Source organism: Nerophis ophidion, linkage group LG18 (assembly GCF_033978795.1).
Source record: "Nerophis ophidion isolate RoL-2023_Sa linkage group LG18, RoL_Noph_v1.0, whole genome shotgun sequence".
NCBI classification, from domain to species: Eukaryota; Metazoa; Chordata; class Actinopteri; order Syngnathiformes; family Syngnathidae; genus Nerophis; species Nerophis ophidion.
Window position 1 is genome coordinate 24989117 of NC_084628.1, and position 18797 is coordinate 25007913.

At 41.6% G+C, this 18797-nt stretch overlaps 1 protein-coding gene across 3 annotated transcripts in view; it reads left to right on the forward strand.

The window, feature by feature from the left end:
- The first annotated feature begins 911 nt into the window (after positions 1-911).
- Positions 912-18797, forward strand: part of rffl (ring finger and FYVE-like domain containing E3 ubiquitin protein ligase) — an 18189-nt gene continuing 303 nt past the window's right edge. The window contains exons 1-7 of one of the 3 annotated variants that reach the window (XM_061877831.1): positions 984-1069; positions 9119-9208; positions 10994-11163; positions 11354-11551; positions 11615-11797; positions 18201-18411; positions 18487-18797. The exon at positions 18487-18797 is cut by the window's right edge and continues 303 nt beyond it. In XM_061877831.1, coding sequence (XP_061733815.1) covers positions 10996-11163; positions 11354-11551; positions 11615-11797; positions 18201-18411; positions 18487-18671 — 945 coding nt within the window. In that variant the 5' untranslated portion in view covers positions 984-1069; positions 9119-9208; positions 10994-10995 and the 3' untranslated portion in view covers positions 18672-18797. Of the gene's footprint in view, positions 1070-9118; positions 9209-10993; positions 11164-11353; positions 11552-11614; positions 11798-18200; positions 18412-18486 lie in introns of all 3 variants that reach the window. The other 2 variants (XM_061877832.1, XM_061877830.1) reach the window with 2 other exon arrangements.

Sequence of the window (18797 nt, forward strand, 5' to 3'; positions counted from 1 at the left end):
GAACTGTTTTTTCCCCCATCATATCATGCTGATATATTTGTTAAATATGTGCATTTAAATATTGTTTGATCAAATTAAATGCAGAAATATCCGTTGCTTCAAAACTCGAGACCCATTTCAGGCAAACTAAGCCCAGAGAAATAAAGCCTGTCCCAGAAACAGCCAATGAGGTGTCAAGTTTTCAGTTATGCGAGTGAATTTCGAAGCAATGAGTAATTATTCATTGAATTTCAAACACTACATTTTTACTCAATTAAATCGGCAGCAAAATTTTAAATCAGGTACATAAATTCAGTGTCAAAAAACCGCGTTCATACTAAAGACACAAATTAACCTCCATATTTTTTTGTGTGGACTTTTGAGTTTTTTTTATATCAAATTAGGTTGAAAATGTCATTGAACTGCAATTTGTGAGTTCAAACACTCATTGCAAAAATGTTCACTGCTTTAAAACAAAAACAATTTTTTTTATTTTTTTTTATCGAACAAACTTTCGAAAAATTACGCCTGACGCAATCACAAGTTTTCTGTCACGTGACCCGGAAAAGAGTTGCGAATTCAAGCTAAAAGAAAATGTTTTTTTTACACACTGATTTTTAAAAACACTTTTAACCAACTGGATTTTGCTAACATAGTTGTATTTAATGAATATGTCAACATAATTTGAGGTTAAAAAAATTAACAAACGCAAAAAAATTGTTACATAAATTCAGTGTAAAAAAAAAGCTTTTGTATTAAAGACACAAAATTAACCTTAAATAGGGGCAAACATGATATGTAAAGAGACAACGTTAAAATGTATACATGATACTATATGGTTACCTTTATAGATTTTTAAAAAATCAAAGTGGCTTTTCATTGGAGAAAATAAGGACTATCACTGTTACAGCACTTTCAGTTTCAAGGCAAAGTGCACATTCCAATGACGTCATCGATTACTCCCTTTCCGTATCACCTGCAAACGACACGATGACGTCACGAGGCCACCTGACGCTTGGGCGTCGTGTTCCTGTTCGCTGTTGGCCAGCTAGCTGCTAACACCTGCTAGCTGCGATAAGAGCGTCAACAGGTAAGAAGTTTTCTCCGTGTGGCTCTTTTGTTTTGTCCACTTCTCGTCACCCGACGGACGGACGCGCTCTGCCGTTGCGGGTTTCCGCGAAAACTTTTCAACTCCTCCGACGCCGTGAAAAGTTCACCTGGGTTTGCTTTGGCAACTAGCCCGCTGCTAGCACTGTTAGCTTAGCATAACTTGAAACTTTGAACTCGATGTCAACTCATGGGAGAAAAGCTCAAATTAAAAAAAAATGTTATTTTGACCTCGTAGGTACGGGCGGAAGTGAAGTTCGTTGGTGTGTTCACTAACGTCCGTGTGAAACAAACTTTGACGTCGCTGGAAAGATATTCAAATGTATTCAAAAGACGACAAAAAGTACTCAACTTTCCCGAAGTTTGTCTACGAGACGTCATTTAATGAAGACCACTCGTGAAGCGTTGTCAAGTTACAACGTTTTAACGTTGGTACAATGACACTGATAACCGAGAGGTGGCGCTAATTAATTCATGAAGTCCCTAAAGTTGATTATGGAGATGGGAGTTACGGCTCTTTAGAGGGAGTCGTTTCTTTTTTGAAAGAGCCGTTCAGGGGGTAAAAAGGGGGTAGGATTAAATAAACTTTGTTTCTATCAGGGTAATGAAATCAGATGTTGGGTTGAGTTTGAGTTTATTTCGAACATGCCAGCATACAACATGATACATCACAATTTCCAGTTTCTCTTTCGAACATGTTCAAAAAGGAGTAGGAAGAAGCAGAGCTTATTTAATCCTACCCCTTTGCTTTTACATAACAGTTGCTAAAACTTTTGTTCACTTCCTGTTCTCAATGTATTCACAATATACTCCATAAGTAAATAAATAAATAAATCATTGGTGAAGTAAGTTTTATTCCCTACGATGAGATAAGTAAGATTATTTTGAGAATGAAAGAATGAATGGGTGAATTAAAAACAGAATTTTTATCATGGTTCTTCTTTTTTGTACTTTGTAAACACTTCCAGTGTTTATCATGGTTCTTCTTTTTTGTACTTTGTAAACACTTCCAGTTTGAAAAGTTTCTTGAAGTGGATCATATTAGTACATTGTTTGATTGCTTTGCTTAATCCATTCCATAATTAAATTCCACATACTGATACACTGAAGGTCTTAAGTGTTGTATGTGCGTACAAATGTTTTAAATTACATTTTTCTCTAACATTATATTTCTCCTCTTTTGTTGAGAAGAATTGTTGTATATTCTTGGGAAGCAGGTTATAGTTTGCTTTGTGTATAATTTTTAGCTGTTTGCAATTTCACTATGTCGTGGAATTTCAGTATCTTTGATTCAATAAATAAAGGGTTTGTATGTTCTCTATATCCAACATTATGTATTATTCTAACTGATCATTTTTGTAACACTGTTAGTGAATGAAGTGTACTTTTGTAATTATTTCCCCATATTTCTACACAGTAACTCAGATATGGTAACACTAGTGAGCAGTAGAGAATATGAAGTGATTTTTGGTCTAGAACATATTTGGCTTTATTCATTATTGACGTGTTTCTTGCTACTTTATGTTGTATATTTTTTACATGAGATTTCCAGTTCAATTTATCATCAATCATTATACCGAGAAATTTCGTTTAATTTACTCTTTCAATTTCTATTCCGTCTATTTGTATTTGTGTTTGACTTTTTCTTCTACTGTTACCAAATAGCATTATATTAATTTTACGGAGATTCAATGATAGTCTGTTTTTGTCAAACCATTTTTTTAATTTGTGCATTTCTTCTGTTATTATTTGTATTATCTTCTATGTGTTCTCTCCTGAACAAAACACTGTTGTATCATCTGCAAATAATCCTAACTTTAAATCTCTTGTAACTTTACAAATGTCATTGATATAGAGATTGAATAGTTTAAGTCCTAGTATTGATCCCTGAGGTACACCAAAGGATATATTTAGCATTGTAGAAGTGTGTTCGCCTAGCTTCACGTATTGTTTCCTGTTTGTTAGATAACTTCTTATCCAGTTTAAGACTAACCCTCTGATGCCATATCGTTTCCAGTTTTTTGATTAAAATATTGTGATTAATTGTGTCAAATGCTTTAGTTAGATCCATAAACACTGCTGCTGCACATTGTTTACTATCTATTGCATTGGTAATTTCTTCTGTAATTTCAATTAAAGCCATTGAAGTTGAAACATTAGCTCTGTATCCATACTGGTTCTCTTCGAGTATTCTATTTTTATTCATGAAACTCTCTAATCTGTTTTTGAACAGTTTTTCAATGATTTTAGAAAATTGTGGAAGTAAAGAAACAGGTCTATAATTTGTAAGTAGATGTTTATCTCCAGTCTTATAAATTGGTGCAACTTTAGCTACTTTCATTTTGTTTGGAAATATACCTCTTTGAAATGATAGGTTACTAATATACATTAATGGTCCTGAGATCTCATCAATAACCTTTTTTTATCGTTTCCATATAAATTCCGTTACAATCAGTTGAAGTCTTTGATTTACATTTTTTCACGATTTTAACTATTTCCTCCTGTGTCACATTACTGAGGAACATGGAGTTGGGATTTCGCTCTATGGTATCATAATCGTCCTCAATTGAAACTGGGTCTGGAATCCTTTCTTCCAATTTTGGTCCAATATTTACAAAGTAGTTATTAAAGCTTTCAACTACTTCCTTTATGTTGTCATTATGTTTATTTCCGTCTAAGAAGTATATGGGGTAATCCCTCTTAGTGCCGTTTTTAATAATGCTATTGAGAATGCCCCATGTTGCTCTCATATTATTTTTGTTCCTGTCCAATAATTCACTGTAATATTCTTTTCTACATGATCGTAGTATGTTTGTTAACTTGTTTTTATACTTTTTGTACTTCTGTCTCTGTAGTTCTTTGTACTATAAATTTTCTATATAGTGTATTCTTCTTCTTACAAGCATTTTTTAATCCTTTTGTCATCCATGGTTGATTATTCTTTCTCTGTTTACTACTGAGTTTTCTCCATGGACAATGTTTGTCATAAAGTATTGTGAACTTGTTTAAGAAATGTTCATATGATTCATCAACCTCTTTTTCATTGTACACATTGTCCCAATCTTGCTTTTATAGCTCCATTTTGAAAGCAATCATCCTCTGCTCTTGGCACAGTCTTCGAAATGTCCTTTTGTCTTCCATGTTCTTTTTGCAGTTTCCATCATATATTGTAAAAACTGGCAGATGATCACTAACGTCGGTTATAAGTAGACCACTTTTAGTGTTATTATCAAAATCATTGGTAAAAATATTATCAATAAGCGTGGCACAGTGTCCTGTGATTCAGCTTGGCTTTGTGATTTTAGGATATAAAAAGATGCTGTACATTGTATCAATGAAATCATCAATAGACTTTTGCTTGTTAGGGTTCAATAAGTCAATGTTAAAGTCACCGCATAAGAAAATTATTTTTTTACCATTGTCTATGTAAGTTGCTGTGATCCATTCTTCAAATGTTTCTATACTTGACTTAGGTGATCTGTATATACAACTGATTACTATGTTTTTGCTATTTTCCTGACATATTTCAATGGTAATACATTCTAAGATATTCCATCCATCCATCCATCATCTTCCGCTTATCCGAGATCAGGTCGCGGGGGCAACAGCCTAAGCAGGGAAACCCAGACTTCCCTCTCCCCAGCCACTTCGTCTAGCTCTTCCCGGGGGATCCCGAGGCGTTCCCAGGCCAGCCGGGAGACATAGTCTTCCCAACGTGTCCTGGGTCTTCCCCGTGGCCTCCTACCGGTTGGACGTGCCCTAAACACCTCCCTAGGGAGGCGTTCGGGTGGCCTCCTGACCAGATGCCCGAACCACCTCATCTGGCTCCTCTCGATGTGAAGGAGCAGCGGCTTTACTTTGAGTCCCTCCCGGATGGCAGAGCTTCTCACCCTATCTCTAAGGGAGAGCCCCGCCACACGGCGGAGGAAACTCATTTCGGCCGCTTGTACCCGTGATCTTATCCTTTCGGTCATGACCCAAAGCTCATGACCATAGGTGAGGATGGGAACGTAGATCGACCGGTAAATTGAGAGTTTTGCCTTCCGGCTCAGCTCCTTCTTCACCACAACGGATCGGTACAACGTCCGGATTACTGAAGATGCCGCACCGATCCGCCTGTTGATCTCACGATCCACTCTTCCCCCACTCGTGAACAAGACTCCTAGGTACTTGAACTCCTCCACTTGGGGCAGGGTCTCCTCCCCAACCCGGAGATGGCACTCCACCCTTTTCCGGGCGAGAACCATGGACTCTGACTTGGAGGTGCTGATTCTTATTCCGGTCGCTTCACACTCGGCTGTGAACCGATCCAGCGAGAGCTGAAGATCCCGGTCAGATGAAGCATCAGGACCACATCATCTGCAAAAAGCAGAGACCTAATCCTGCGGTTACCAAACCGGAACCCCTCAACGCCTTGACTGCGCCTAGAAATTCTGTCCATAAAAGTTATGAACAGAATTGGTGACAAAGGACAGCCTTGGCGGAGTCCAACCCTCACTGGAAATGTGTTCGACTTACTGCCGGCAATGCGGACCAAGCTCTGGCACTGATCGTACAGGGAACGGACCGCCACAATAAGACAGTCCGATACCCCATATTCTCTGAGCACTCCCCACAGGACTTCCCGAGGGACACGGTCGAATGCCTTCTCCAAGTCCACAAAGCACATGTAGACTGGTTGGGCAAACTCCCATGCACCCTCAAGAACCCTGCCGAGAGTATAGAGCTGGTCCACAGTTCCACGACCAGGACGAAAACCACACTGTTCCTCCTGAATCCGAGGTTCGACTATTCGACGTAGCCTCCTCTCCAGTACACCTGAATAAACCTTACCGGGAAGGCTGAGGAGTGTGATCCCACGATAGTTGGAACACACCCTCCGGTTCCCCTTCTTAAAGAGAGGAACCACCACCCCGGTCTGCCAATCCAGAGGTACCGCCCCCGATGTCCACGCGATGCTGCAAAGTCTTGTCAACCAAGACAGCCCCACATCATCCAGAGCCTTAAGGAACTCCGGGCGGATCTCGTCCACCCCTGGGGCCTTGCCACCGAGGAGCTTTTTAACTACCTCAGCGACCTCAGCCCCAGAAATAGGAGAGTCCACCACAGATTCCCCAGGCACTGCTTTCTCATAGGAAGACGTGTTGGTGGGATTGAGGAGGTCTTCGAAGTATTCCTTCCACCTATCCACAACATCCGCTGTCGAGGTCAGCAGAACACCATCCGCACCATACACGGTGTTGATAGTGCACTGCTTCCCCTTCCCGAGGCGGCGGACGGTGGTCCAGAATCGCTTCGAATCCGTCCGGAAGTCGTTTTCCATGGCTTCCCCGAACTCTTCCCATGTCCGAGTTTTTGCCTCAGCGACCGCTGAAGCTGCACACCGCTTGGCCTGTCGATACCTGTCCACTGCCTCCGGAGTCCTATGAGCCAAAAGGACCCGATAGGACTCCTTCTTCAGCTTGACGGCATCCCTCACCGCTGGTGTCCACCAAGGGGTTTTAGGATTGCCGCCCCGACAGGCACCAACTACCTTGCGGCCACAGCTCCGATCTGCCGCCTCGACAATAGAGGTGTGAACATGGTCCACTCGGACTCAATGTCCAGCACCTCCCTCGTGACACCCGAGTGTCCAAAACATGAGGCCGCAAATCCGATGACACAACTACAAAGTCAATCATGGAACTGCGGCCTAGGGTGTCCTGATGCCAAGTGCACATATGGACACCCTTATGTTTGAACATGGTGTTTGTTATGGACAAACTGTGACGAGCACAAAAGTCCAATAACAAAACACCACTCGGGTTCAGATCCGGGCGGCCATTCTTCCCAATCACGCCTCTCCAGGTTTCACTGTCGTTGCCAACGTGAGCGTTGAAGTCTCCCAGTAGGACAAGGGAATCACCCGGGGGAGCACTTTCCAGTACTCCCTCGAGTGTTCCCAAAAAGGGTGGGTACTCTGAACTGCTGTTTGGTGCATAAGCACAAACAACAGTCAGGACCCGTCCCCCCACCCAAAGGCGGAGGGAGGCTACCCTTTCGTCCACCGGGTTGAACTCCAACGTACAGGCTTTGAGCCGGGGGGAAACCAGAATTGCCACCCCAGCCCGTCGCCTCTCACTGCCGGCAACGCCAGAGTGGAAGAGGGTCCAATCCCTCTCGAGAGAAGTGGTTCCAGAGCCCTTGCTGTGCGTCGAAGTGAGTCCGACTATATCCAGCCGGAATTTCTCGACTTCGCGCACTAGCTCAGGCTCTTTCCCCCCCATTGACGTGACGTTCCACGTCCCAAGAGCTAGTTTCTGTAGCCGAGGATCGGACCGCCAAGTGCCCTGCCTTCGGCTGTCGCCCAGCTCACATTGCACCCGACCTCTATGGCCCCTGCTATGGGTGGTGAGCCCATTGGAGGGGTGACCCACGTTGCCTCTTCGGGCTGTGCCCGGCCGGGCCCCATGGGAACAGGCCCGGCCACCAGGCGCTCGCCATCGTGCCCCACCTCCGGGCCTGGCTCCAGAGGGGGGCCCCGGTGACCCGCGTCCGGGCGAGTGAAATCTGGGTCCATGATTTTTCATCTTCATAAAGGTCTTCGAGCTGCTCTTTGTCTGATCCCTCACTTAGAACCTGTTTGCCTTGGGAGACCCTACCAGGGAGCTTTATGCCCCCGGACAACATAGCTCCTAAGATCATTGGGACACGCAAACTCCTCTACCACGATAAGGTTGCAGCTCAGAGAGGATATTATCTATTGCAAATGACATGTTTTCTACCACTTTGTAGTTCAGGTTCTTCATCACATACACAGCTACTCCTCCTCCATTTTTGTTGGTTCTGTTGATGTAGTTTAGTTCATATCCTTCCAGATCAAAATCTATTCCTTTTTTATCATCAATCCATGTTTCTGTGACGGCGATCACTTTGAAGGGTTCGTTGATGTGTTCCAAAAAGTTCTTAATGTTGTTGTAGTTTGCATACAAGCTTCTGCTATTAAAATGAATAATTGACCATTTGTTATCACTTTTAATGATGCTATTGTATTGCTCATCTGTGTAAAAAAAACAATTATTACTAATGTGGGGAAAAAAAATTGTATCTGGATCTATATCGTTTTCCAAATCCTGGTTTTTGTGATCTTTGTTGCAGAAGTTTTGTAGTTCCATATTTCCTTGTTCAACAATCTTTGACGTCATTTTAAAAATCTGTATAAATGTAGATGGATGCAATCCTGAATCTAGGTCTTCTTTTTTAGTCGTCCCTTGCAGCGTAGTAGTGTTGATGTTGAATTTAGGTGCTTGTTTTCTGTCAGAGTCCATTATCATTGTTGTTGTGGAAGCTGTGTAAACTTAAAATGTGTCCAGGTCCTTGATATCATTGATAACAAGTACTCTTTCTTCTGGACCTTCATTCAGCTTGATGTAGATTTTACAGTTGGCTGATGTGGATCAGAATAATTTCTATTTTCATAAAAATTAAACTATTGGTGTATTCTGACATATTGGCTATCATATTGTTGTTGTGTTTTAGTGTACACATTCCACAAGGATGTGCCATTGATTGATTGATTGATTGATTGATTGAAACTGTTATTAGCAGATTGTACAGTACAGTACATATTCCGTACAATTGACCACTAAATGGTAACACCCGAATAAGTTTTTCAACTTGTTTAAGTCGGGGTCCACGTTAATCAATTCATTGTAAAAGAAGAATGGAGCTAAAGTCCTAGAGAAGTTTCATAAGCGCAAAAATTATGACTAAAGCAGTGAATCTGTGTTTTCATTTGCACTTTAATTGTATGTATTGTTGATTTAGTTTTTTATTTTAGCACTACATAATTGCAAGTACATTTATTTTCTGTACATTTATTTTCTGTCTGTTTTAGGGTTGTAAGGTGTACAACGGTGTATTTTCCCATGATTTGACAGTGACGTCACTGTTAAGAGTTTTACCTATAAAAAAATAATTTTCCCTCACCTGAAAAAAAGAGAGAATTTTAACAATAGCCTTGTCTTTTTTGCTGCGTCTCTTTGGGGGAGAGCCAGTCGCTGGTTTCCAGGGCAAACATGGCCATGGACAAAAGGCTACCCGGAGACAGATCCTAACCTTCACCACAAAAAGCAACGCAGAGGTCAGGAAAGTGTAACCCCTTGTTGTGTAGCAAAAAGTGGACTCTACTGATCTAGACCAATACTTTTCATGCACATATTGTATATTAGAGGTAAGTAGTACATGAAATATGATGGCAGTACGTGGGTGAATGTAAACACAGTGATGTGATGTAAATTACTATAAAAATACTGTATATATAAATACATATAAGATAACATATTTTCCAGACTGTAGAGCGCATCGGTATATAAGTCAATCCATCCATCTTCTTACGCTTATCTGGGTCGGGTCGCGGGGGCAACAGCCTAAGCAGAGGTATGTATATTAGCCGCACCCACCAAATTTTAGAAGACATTTTTTTCCCCTTATGAGCCGCTTCAGACTATAAGCCGCATACGTACAGTACAGGCCAAAAGTTTGGACACACCTCATTTCAATGCGTTTTTCTTTATTTTCAAGACCATTTACCTTGTAGGTTGTCACTTAATGCATCAAAACTATGACACCTGTGAAGTGAAAACCGTTTCAGGTGACCACCTCTTTAAGCTTATCGAGAGAATGCTGGGAGTGTGCGAAAAAGTAATCGGGGCAAAGAGTGGCTTTTTAGAAGAAACTAGAACATAAAAAATGTTTTCAGTTATTTCAAAATGTTTTGTTAAGTACATAACTCCACATGTGTTCATTCATAGCTTTGATGCCTTCAGTGACAATCTACAATGTAAATATCCATCCATCCATTTTCTACCGCTGATTCCATAGTCATGAAAATAAAGAAAACCCATTGAAATGAGGTGTGTCCAAACTTTTGGCCTGTACTGTGTGGCAGTAAAATGGCTGCTCAAACAAAACGAAAGTCATCGTCATGGACCCACGAGCTGCGGAAGCTATCTTTCCAATCAGCTAAACGGACTCAATAAGTCCACAATAACCATTTGTTGACTTTACAAAAAGGATGCCATTGTAAGGCATTGCGGAAAATGTGTTAGCATATTGGCTAAAGCTACACTGCTTGCTTGATTACATTACGATAGCTCGTACAAATATGCATGAAAACACTCCCGACAGGCATCACACATGGGACGCTTTAGTAAGCATGAATTGTTTTGGGTATGTTATATTTGTACTCACAAATGTTGCATCCATTTTCTACCACTTTTCCTTTTCGGGGTTGCGGGGGGTGCTGAAGCCTATCTCAGCTGCATTCAAGCGGAAGGCGGTGTACACCCTGGACAAGTCGCTATCACACATGGACGAATAAAAACGCTATGGACAGCTAGAAGACGGAACGGTATTTGTACTTCTGGTTGAAATCACTCGTCTAAACCGAAGGACAATGCAACGCTGCAGTACCTGCAGTGAGCGTACTCGTCCAAAAGATGGCGTCATAGCGCAAAAAATAAGGCACCTTTTCAGTGTCCTTGCTTGTTCGGAGTTTTTCACTAAACTTTGTGCATTATGGCCATCAGCGAAGAAAATTCCACAATTTAGACGCACCGTTTTATAAGCCGCAGGGTGGAAAGCGCAGTAAAAAAGTGTAACCAGTTAAAGGCACCTGAGATTGAGTGTCGATGCACTGGTTACCAGTCGTGTGGACTGAATGGGTCCCCTCCCATGACCATGGCGAAGTATCCTTGGAGCCGATTCTGAACCCCCTAGTTGCCCCTGAGTCAGCAGTAGGTGACTGGGTTAACAACTTTCGAAGAACGTTTGAGTATCTCCAAGGAGCGAAAGGCAAAGTAGGAAGTCCACCTGCGCAGTAGCTACCTGCTGGCAGATGAGTGACCGCGTTCTCCTGTCCTGTCAGACATGTGGACGTCGTGCTGCAGCTGGATGTGTTTGGATTCTGTGGATGAGGAGAGGGGTGGTGTCGAGCCGCAGCATCGGTCCTACACAAACTCCGCCTTCAGCAGCATGCCCTCACCTGAACACACCTGCACAGCCTGCCGAGGGCGTTTGGACACGCCTACCACCAAGGTGACCCCCTCTGTCATTGCCCACACTCTAATGATGTCCAGTCTTGTCGACTTCACAGGCTAGTCAGTTTGCGTACTAGTACCGCCCCTTGCTAATTTGCATAACTCCCAGCGCACGTGGGAAATTTTCAGAAGTCGCGCGCGACACGAGCTGAGTGCGATAACTGTAACGCCGCTCTCCTCTGCGTCAGCATGTGTGCGCCGACTGCAGGAAAAACTTCTGTGGCAGCTGCTCCGCCCAGCTGGAGCCCCGCCCCCGCCTGTGTCACACCTGCCAGCGTTTCCACGGCAACCTGCTGCAGCGAGCCGAGCTGATGAAGCTCAAAGTGAAGGAACTGCGCGACTACCTGCGCCTGCACGAAATCTCCACGGACCTGTGTCGAGAAAAGGTCAGCCATGTTGTCTCAAGACCCCCGCCCCCGCCCCCTTCTCACCTGTGTGGTCTTCCACAGGAGGAGCTGGTGGAACTGATCCTGGGCCAGCAGCCCCCACCTGCAGAGCCGCCCTCTGTGACCCCTGACCAGCTGGACCAGACTACCCACATTTCCACCTCCAGCTCTGAGCCTCCCCTCGCCGTTCCAACAGAGACTCCAGAGGACGCCCCCTCTGATCCAGACGCCCTAGACCCCGACCAGGTAAAAGCTAGCCATTTATGCACGTGTGTGTGTGTCTCTCTGTCTGTCTGTCTCTCTCTCTCTCTCTCTCTCTCTCTTTCTCTCTCTCTCTCTCTCTATCTCTCTCTCATTGTATGAATGTATGTATGTGTATATGTATATATATGCATGTGTATATATATATATGTGTGTATGTATATATATATATATTATATATATGTATATGTGTGTATGTATATATGTGTATATATATATATATGTGTGTACATTTATGTATATATGTGTGTACATGTACGTATATATGTATGTGTATGTATACATGTGTGTGTATATATATATATATACATATATATATGTATATGTATGTATGTATGTGTGTGTATATATATATATATATATATATATATATATATTAGGAATGCCCCGATCCGATATTGATATCGGAAATCAGTCCGATATTAGCCAAAAAAGTTATTATTGGATTTTATCGGACTGAATCTAAAAACTCAGATATAAGCGCTCCGATATAAGCTGTCCATTTGCCGCTGCAGCACTTCTATAATAGGTGACTCTGGTTTGACCACACTCCAACACAGTAGGTGGCAGCAATGCCCCTTAATTAACGTTTGTGCCGGCCGCGGAAGAAAAGCGTCTCTGATCCAGCATGCATAGCCCACGTGATCACAACAACGACAGCGCATGTGCTTGCAGCAAAGTGTAGTGATGTCTGCTGTGTGGAAGTATTTTAACGTAAACTCGGTCAAAGACGTTGTCGCTAAATGCAACATTCGTCAGGCGCAAGTGTCCCGTGGAGGGACAGAACCGGGAATGTTCAATACTAGCAACCTCATCGCACATTTGAAAAAACACCACAAAAAAGAACATGAGGATTTTCGCAAGAGCAGCAAGGCGAAGCAACAAACTTCTGGCTCGCTTCAGCAACGCACGCTGGGCGAAAGCTTTGCAAGAGGTGACAAACTACCACAGGACAGCAAAAAGGCAATGGCCATAACAGAAAAGATGGCCCAGTTTATTGTGCTTGATGACCAGCCCCTGTTGGTGGTGAGTAATGTCGGATTTAAACGCTTAATGGAGCACCTCGAACCTCGCTACATTATTCCTAGCCGCCACTACATTGTAGACAAAACAGCACAGCGTGCCAAAATGCTTATCTTCTTAAAAAAGAATCTCCACATTATGCTCGGACTGCAGAAAGTGGAGAAGAAGGAGAAAGAGGAGTAGTAAGGGTAGTCAGCACTGACTGATTATTATTTGTTGTATGCTCTTGTTATTAGAGTGATATGTTTATTGTGTTTACACTATTCTTCAGTGAAGACTAAGAGTAATTACTACATTGTTTTGGGCACAGTCAGTGAGTGACACTGGAGCTGTGAACTCTTAACTTAGAGCAGTTGGAGAGTGGACAATATTGTGTTGTTTTTGTCCCTGCCCACAGTTGTTTCCAACATATGCTGACAGTAAATCAAAATGATAAATGGGTTGTACTTGTATAGTGCTTTTCTACCTTCAAGGTACTCAAAGCGCTTTGACACTACTTCCACATTTACCCTTTCACACACACATTCACACACTGATGGCGGGAGCTGCCATGCAAGACGCAAACCATCACCCATCAGGAGCAAGGGTGAAGTGTCTTGCTCAGGACACAACAGACATGACGAGGTTGGTACATCAAATATCTTGTCTTTGTAGTGCATTCAATTGAATATGGGTTGAAAAGGATTTGCAAATCGTTGTATTCCGTTTATATTTACATCTAACACAATTTCCCAACTCATACGGAAACAGGGTTTGTAGATCATGTATAATTTGAGTGTGGGGATTGAACCAGGTACCCTCGGGTTGCGCACGGCCACTCATCCACTGCGCCACGCCGTCAAAAAATAACTGAAGTGAACTTGAATTGTTTGCACTTTAAAACTTTTTTTTCTTCTTTTTTTTAAAATTGGATTTATTTTGATTATTTTTCAGGGTCTTCTAATTTATTTTTAATTAATTCTATTCAATTGTATAATTATGTTGGTATTAGTGGTTATTTTGCACTTTAAATATAACATTTAGTTTTTATTGGATTTGTTGAGGTAATACTCTAATGCTGAAGGTTAAAATTTATGTAACCAATTGGTTAATAAAAAATGGGTCAGTTTTTCCTATACCTATATTGCTGAATATTGTTTTCTGTTTTAACACTACAACATCAGTAACAGTAACATCACTTTATCAAGCCTTTTATAACATTCCACACAACAAAATAAGGAATAAATATATGTATGATTTGTGGCTATATCGTATCGTATTGATATAGGTATCAGCCAATACTCAAGGCTACGATATCAGTATCGTATCGGAAGCGAAAAAGTTGTATCGGGACATCCCTAATGTGTGTGTGTGTGTGTGTGTGTGTGTGTGTGTGTGTGTGTGTGTGTGTGTGTGTGTGTGTGTGTGTGTGTGTGTGTGTGTGTGTGTGTGTACTGTATATACGAACCCCGTTTCCATATGAGTTGGAAAATTGTGTTAGATGTAAATATAAACGGAATACAATGATTTGCAAATCATTTTCAACCCATATTCAGTTGAATATGCTACAAAGACAACATATTTGATGTTCAAACTTATAAACATTTGTTTTTTGGAAATAATCATTAACTTTAAAAATTGATGATAGCAACATGTGACAAAGAAGTTGGGAAAGGTGGCAATAAATACTGATAAAGTTGAGGAAAGCTCATCAAACACTTATTTTGAACATCCCACGGGTGTGCAGGCTAATTGGGAACAGGTGGGTGCCATGATTGGGTATAAAAACAGCTTCCCAAAAAATGCTCAGTCTTTCACAAGAAAGGATGGGGCGAGGTACACCCCTTTGTCCACAACTGCGTGAGCAAATAGTCAAACAGTTTAAAAACATTTCTCAAAGTGCAATTGCAAGAAATTTAGGGATTTCAACATCTACGGTCCATAATATCAAAAGGTTCAGAGAATCTGGAGAAATCACTCCACGTAAGCGGAATGGCCGGAAACCAACATTGAATGATCGTGACCTTCGATCCCTCACTGTATCAAAAACCGACATCAATCTCTAAAGGATATCACCACATGGGCTCAGGAACACTTCAGAAAACCACTGTCACTAAATAAAGTTTGTCGCTACATCTGTACATAAGTGCAAGTTTAAGCTCTACTATGCAAAGCGAAAGCCAGTTATCAACAACATCCAGAAACGCAGCTGGCTTCTCTGGGCCCGAGATCATCTAAGATGGACTGATGCAAAGTGGAAAAGTGTTCTGTGGTCTGAAGAGTCCACATTTCAATTTTTGGGGGGGAATATTCAACATGGTGTCATCCGGACCATAGGGGAAGCGAACCATCCAGACTGTTATCGATGCAAAGTTCAAAAGTCAGCATCTGTGATGGTATGGGGGTGCATTAGTGCCCAAGGCATGGATAACTTACACATCTGTGAAGGCACCATTAATGCTGAAAGGTACATACAGGTTTTGGAACACCATATGCTACCAGCTAAGTGTCGTCTTTTTCATGGATGCCCCTGCTTATTTCAGCAAGACAATGTTAAGCCACATTCAGCACCTGTTACAACAGCGTGGCTTCGTAAAAAAAGAGTGCGGGTACTTTCCTGGCCCGCTTGCAGTCCAGACCTTTCTCCCGTCGAAAATGTGTGGCGCATTATGAAGCGTAAAATACAACAGCGAAGACCCTGGACTGTTGAACGACTGAAGCTCTACATAAAACAAGAATGGGAAATAATTCCACTTTCAAATCTCCAACAATTAGTTTCCTCAGTTCCCAAACGTTTGAGTGTTGTTAAAAGAAAATGTGATGTAACACTGGTAAACATGCCCTTTCCCAACTATTTTGGCACGTGTTGCAGCCATGAAATTCTGAGTTAATTTTTATTTGCAAAAAAAATAAAGTTTATGAGTTTGAACATCAAATATCTTGTCTTTGTAGTGCATTCAATTGAATATGGGTTAAAAAGGAATTGCAAATCATTGTATTCCGTTTATATTTACATCTAACACAATTTCCCAACTCATACGGAAACGTGGTTTGTAGATCATGTATAATTTGAGTGTCTGTATTTTTGATTTTTGTGTGGGTGTAATCACATCCACATTTGAGTTTCAATTTGTGTTTTTATTTACCTCCAACACAATTTCCCAACTCATATGGAAATGTTTTTTATATATATATATATATATATATATATATATATATATATATATATATATATATATATGTATGTATATGTATGTATGTATGTATGTATATATATATATATGTATGTATGTATGTATGTATATATATATATATAATATATATATATATATATATACATACATACATATATATATATGTATATATATATATATATATATATATGTATGTGTGTATATATGTGTGTCTGTGTATGTATATATGTGTGTGTGTGTGTGTGTGTATATATATCTATGTGTGTGTGCGTGGATATATATATGTATGTATGTGTATATATTTATATATATATATATATATACATATATGTGTGTGTGTGTGTGTGTGTGTGTGTATATATATATATGTATGTGTGTGTGTGTATTCGTGTGTGTGTATATATATGTATGTATGTGTATATATTTATATATATATATATACATATATGTGTGTGTGTGTATATATATATATGTATGTGTGTGTGTGTGTGTGTGTGTGTGTGTGTGTGTGTGTGTGCGTATTCGTATGTTTGTGTGTGTGTGTATATATATGTATGTATGTATATATATATATATATATATGTATATATATATATATATACATACATACATACAGTGGGGCAAAAAAGTATTTAGTCAGCTACCGATTGTGCAAGTTCTCCCACTTAAAGGCCTACTGAAATGAGATTTTCTTATTTAAACAGGCATAGCAGGTTCATTCTATGTGTCATACTTGATCATTTCGCGATATTTCCATAATTTTGCTGAAAGGATTTAGTAGAAAACCTTGACGATAAAGTTCGCAACTTGAGGTCGCTAATAAAAAAGCCTTGCTTTTACCGGAAGTAGCAGACGATGTGCGCGTGATGTCACTGGTTGTAGGGCTCCTCACAGCTAGAGCTATTCGGACCAAAAAAGTGACAATTTCCCCATTAATTTGAGCGAGGATGAAAGATTCGTGGATGAGGTAATTTAGAGTGAAGTACTAGGAAAAAAAAGTTTAAAAAAAACTTTTAAAAAAGCGATTGCAGTGAGAGCGATTCAGATGTTTTTTAGACTCATTTCCTAGGATAATTCTGGAAAATCCCTTATCTGCCTATTGTGTTGCTAGTGTTTTAGTGAGTTAAACAGTACCTTAAAGTCGGAGGGGTGTGGCCACGGGTGTTTTGACGCCAGAGTCTCTGAGAGAAGTCACGGCAGCTGCAGGAAGTCGCTGGCTCCGCTGATCTCCGGTCAGAGGCGACTTATTTCAACAATTTTCACCAAAAACTGCCTGTGGACATATAGTTTGATTCTTGTTCGCTTGACCGCTCTGGTCCATAGTAAAGTTTAACCTCTGGGAATTTTAAACAAAGAAACACCGTGTGTTTGTGTGGCTAAAGGCTAATAGCTTCCCACCTCCATCTTTATACTTTGACTTCTCCAATATTAATTGAACAAATTGCAAAAGATTCAGCAACACAGATATCCAAAATACTCTGTAATTGCGCGATGAAAAGAGACGACTTTTAACCGTAAGTGGTGCTGGGCTAATATGTCCCCTCCAACCAATAATGTCACAAACACGCGTCATCATCGCGTCATCACTCCGCGACGTTTTCAACAGGAAACTCAGACTGTAATTAAGTAAACTAAACCGGCCATATTGGCATGTGTTGCAATGTTAAGATTTCATCATTGATATATAAACTATCACAGTGGTCCCCAACCACCGGGCCGTGGCCAGATTGGTACCGGGCCGCAAAAGAATTTTTTATAAATTTTTATTTAAAAAAAATATATATGTATATATATTTTTTTAATTAAATCAACATAAAAAACACAATATACACTTACAATTAGTGCACAACCACAAAAACTTCTCTTTTTCATGACAAAAACGTCCCTTTTTCATGACAAAGAAAAAAAAAAAAAAAAGATCCAGGGCTCCCTCTCCTCTCTAAGTCTAAGTCCACAGCGATTCCCTCCTTCTTTCCAGGTGGGTTTGTTTGCTTTTTTTGGACCCATATTGAGTAACAAAGTAGACAAAACTTGGTGAATGCCGAGAGAAAAAAACGACCTGGTGACTGTGTTACCACTATTGGTATCGATGCCATCAGTATTTGGATGGATTGGCCCACCCGAATCAACGGCTGCTTGTTGGTCGCCATTGAGTGCGGTGCTCCAAAGTGAAAGATCCGACCTCTGTCTAGGGATCGGACCCCGAGGAGGAGGCGGGGGGTGTTCCGGGCCGAAGGGCGTCCTTGTCGGACCTGACCAGCGTGGACGACATCGAGGCCCTGAGCGTGCGGCAGCTTAAGGAAATCCTGGCCCGGAACTTTGTCAACTTCAAAGGCTGCTGTGAGAAGTGGGAACTGATGGAGCGAGTGACGCGCCTCTTCCAGGACCACCAAACCTTGTCGGGTGAGTCACCGCGCACGCCTGCTCTGCCCTCCGCTCTGCCCTCCGCTCATCTTTCACCGCCTCTCCTTTTCCCAGAGGCCGAGGGCGAGCTCCCCAGCCCGGAAGGCAACATCTGCCGGATCTGCATGGACGCGCCCATCGACTGCGTCCTGCTGGAGTGCGGTCACATGATCACCTGCACCAAGTGCGGCAAGAGAATGAATGAGTGTCCCATCTGCCGCCAGTACGTCATCAGGGCTGTGCACGTCTTCCGCTCCTGAGGACACACCGCGCAGGTACAAAGGCAGCGATCCCCTCCAAAGACGCAGCGTGCTTTTATTTTGTAGGGCTGTGGAGGACAGGGCTACCTCTACCTTTGACCTGTTTGCAAGGCGCACACACCCGTC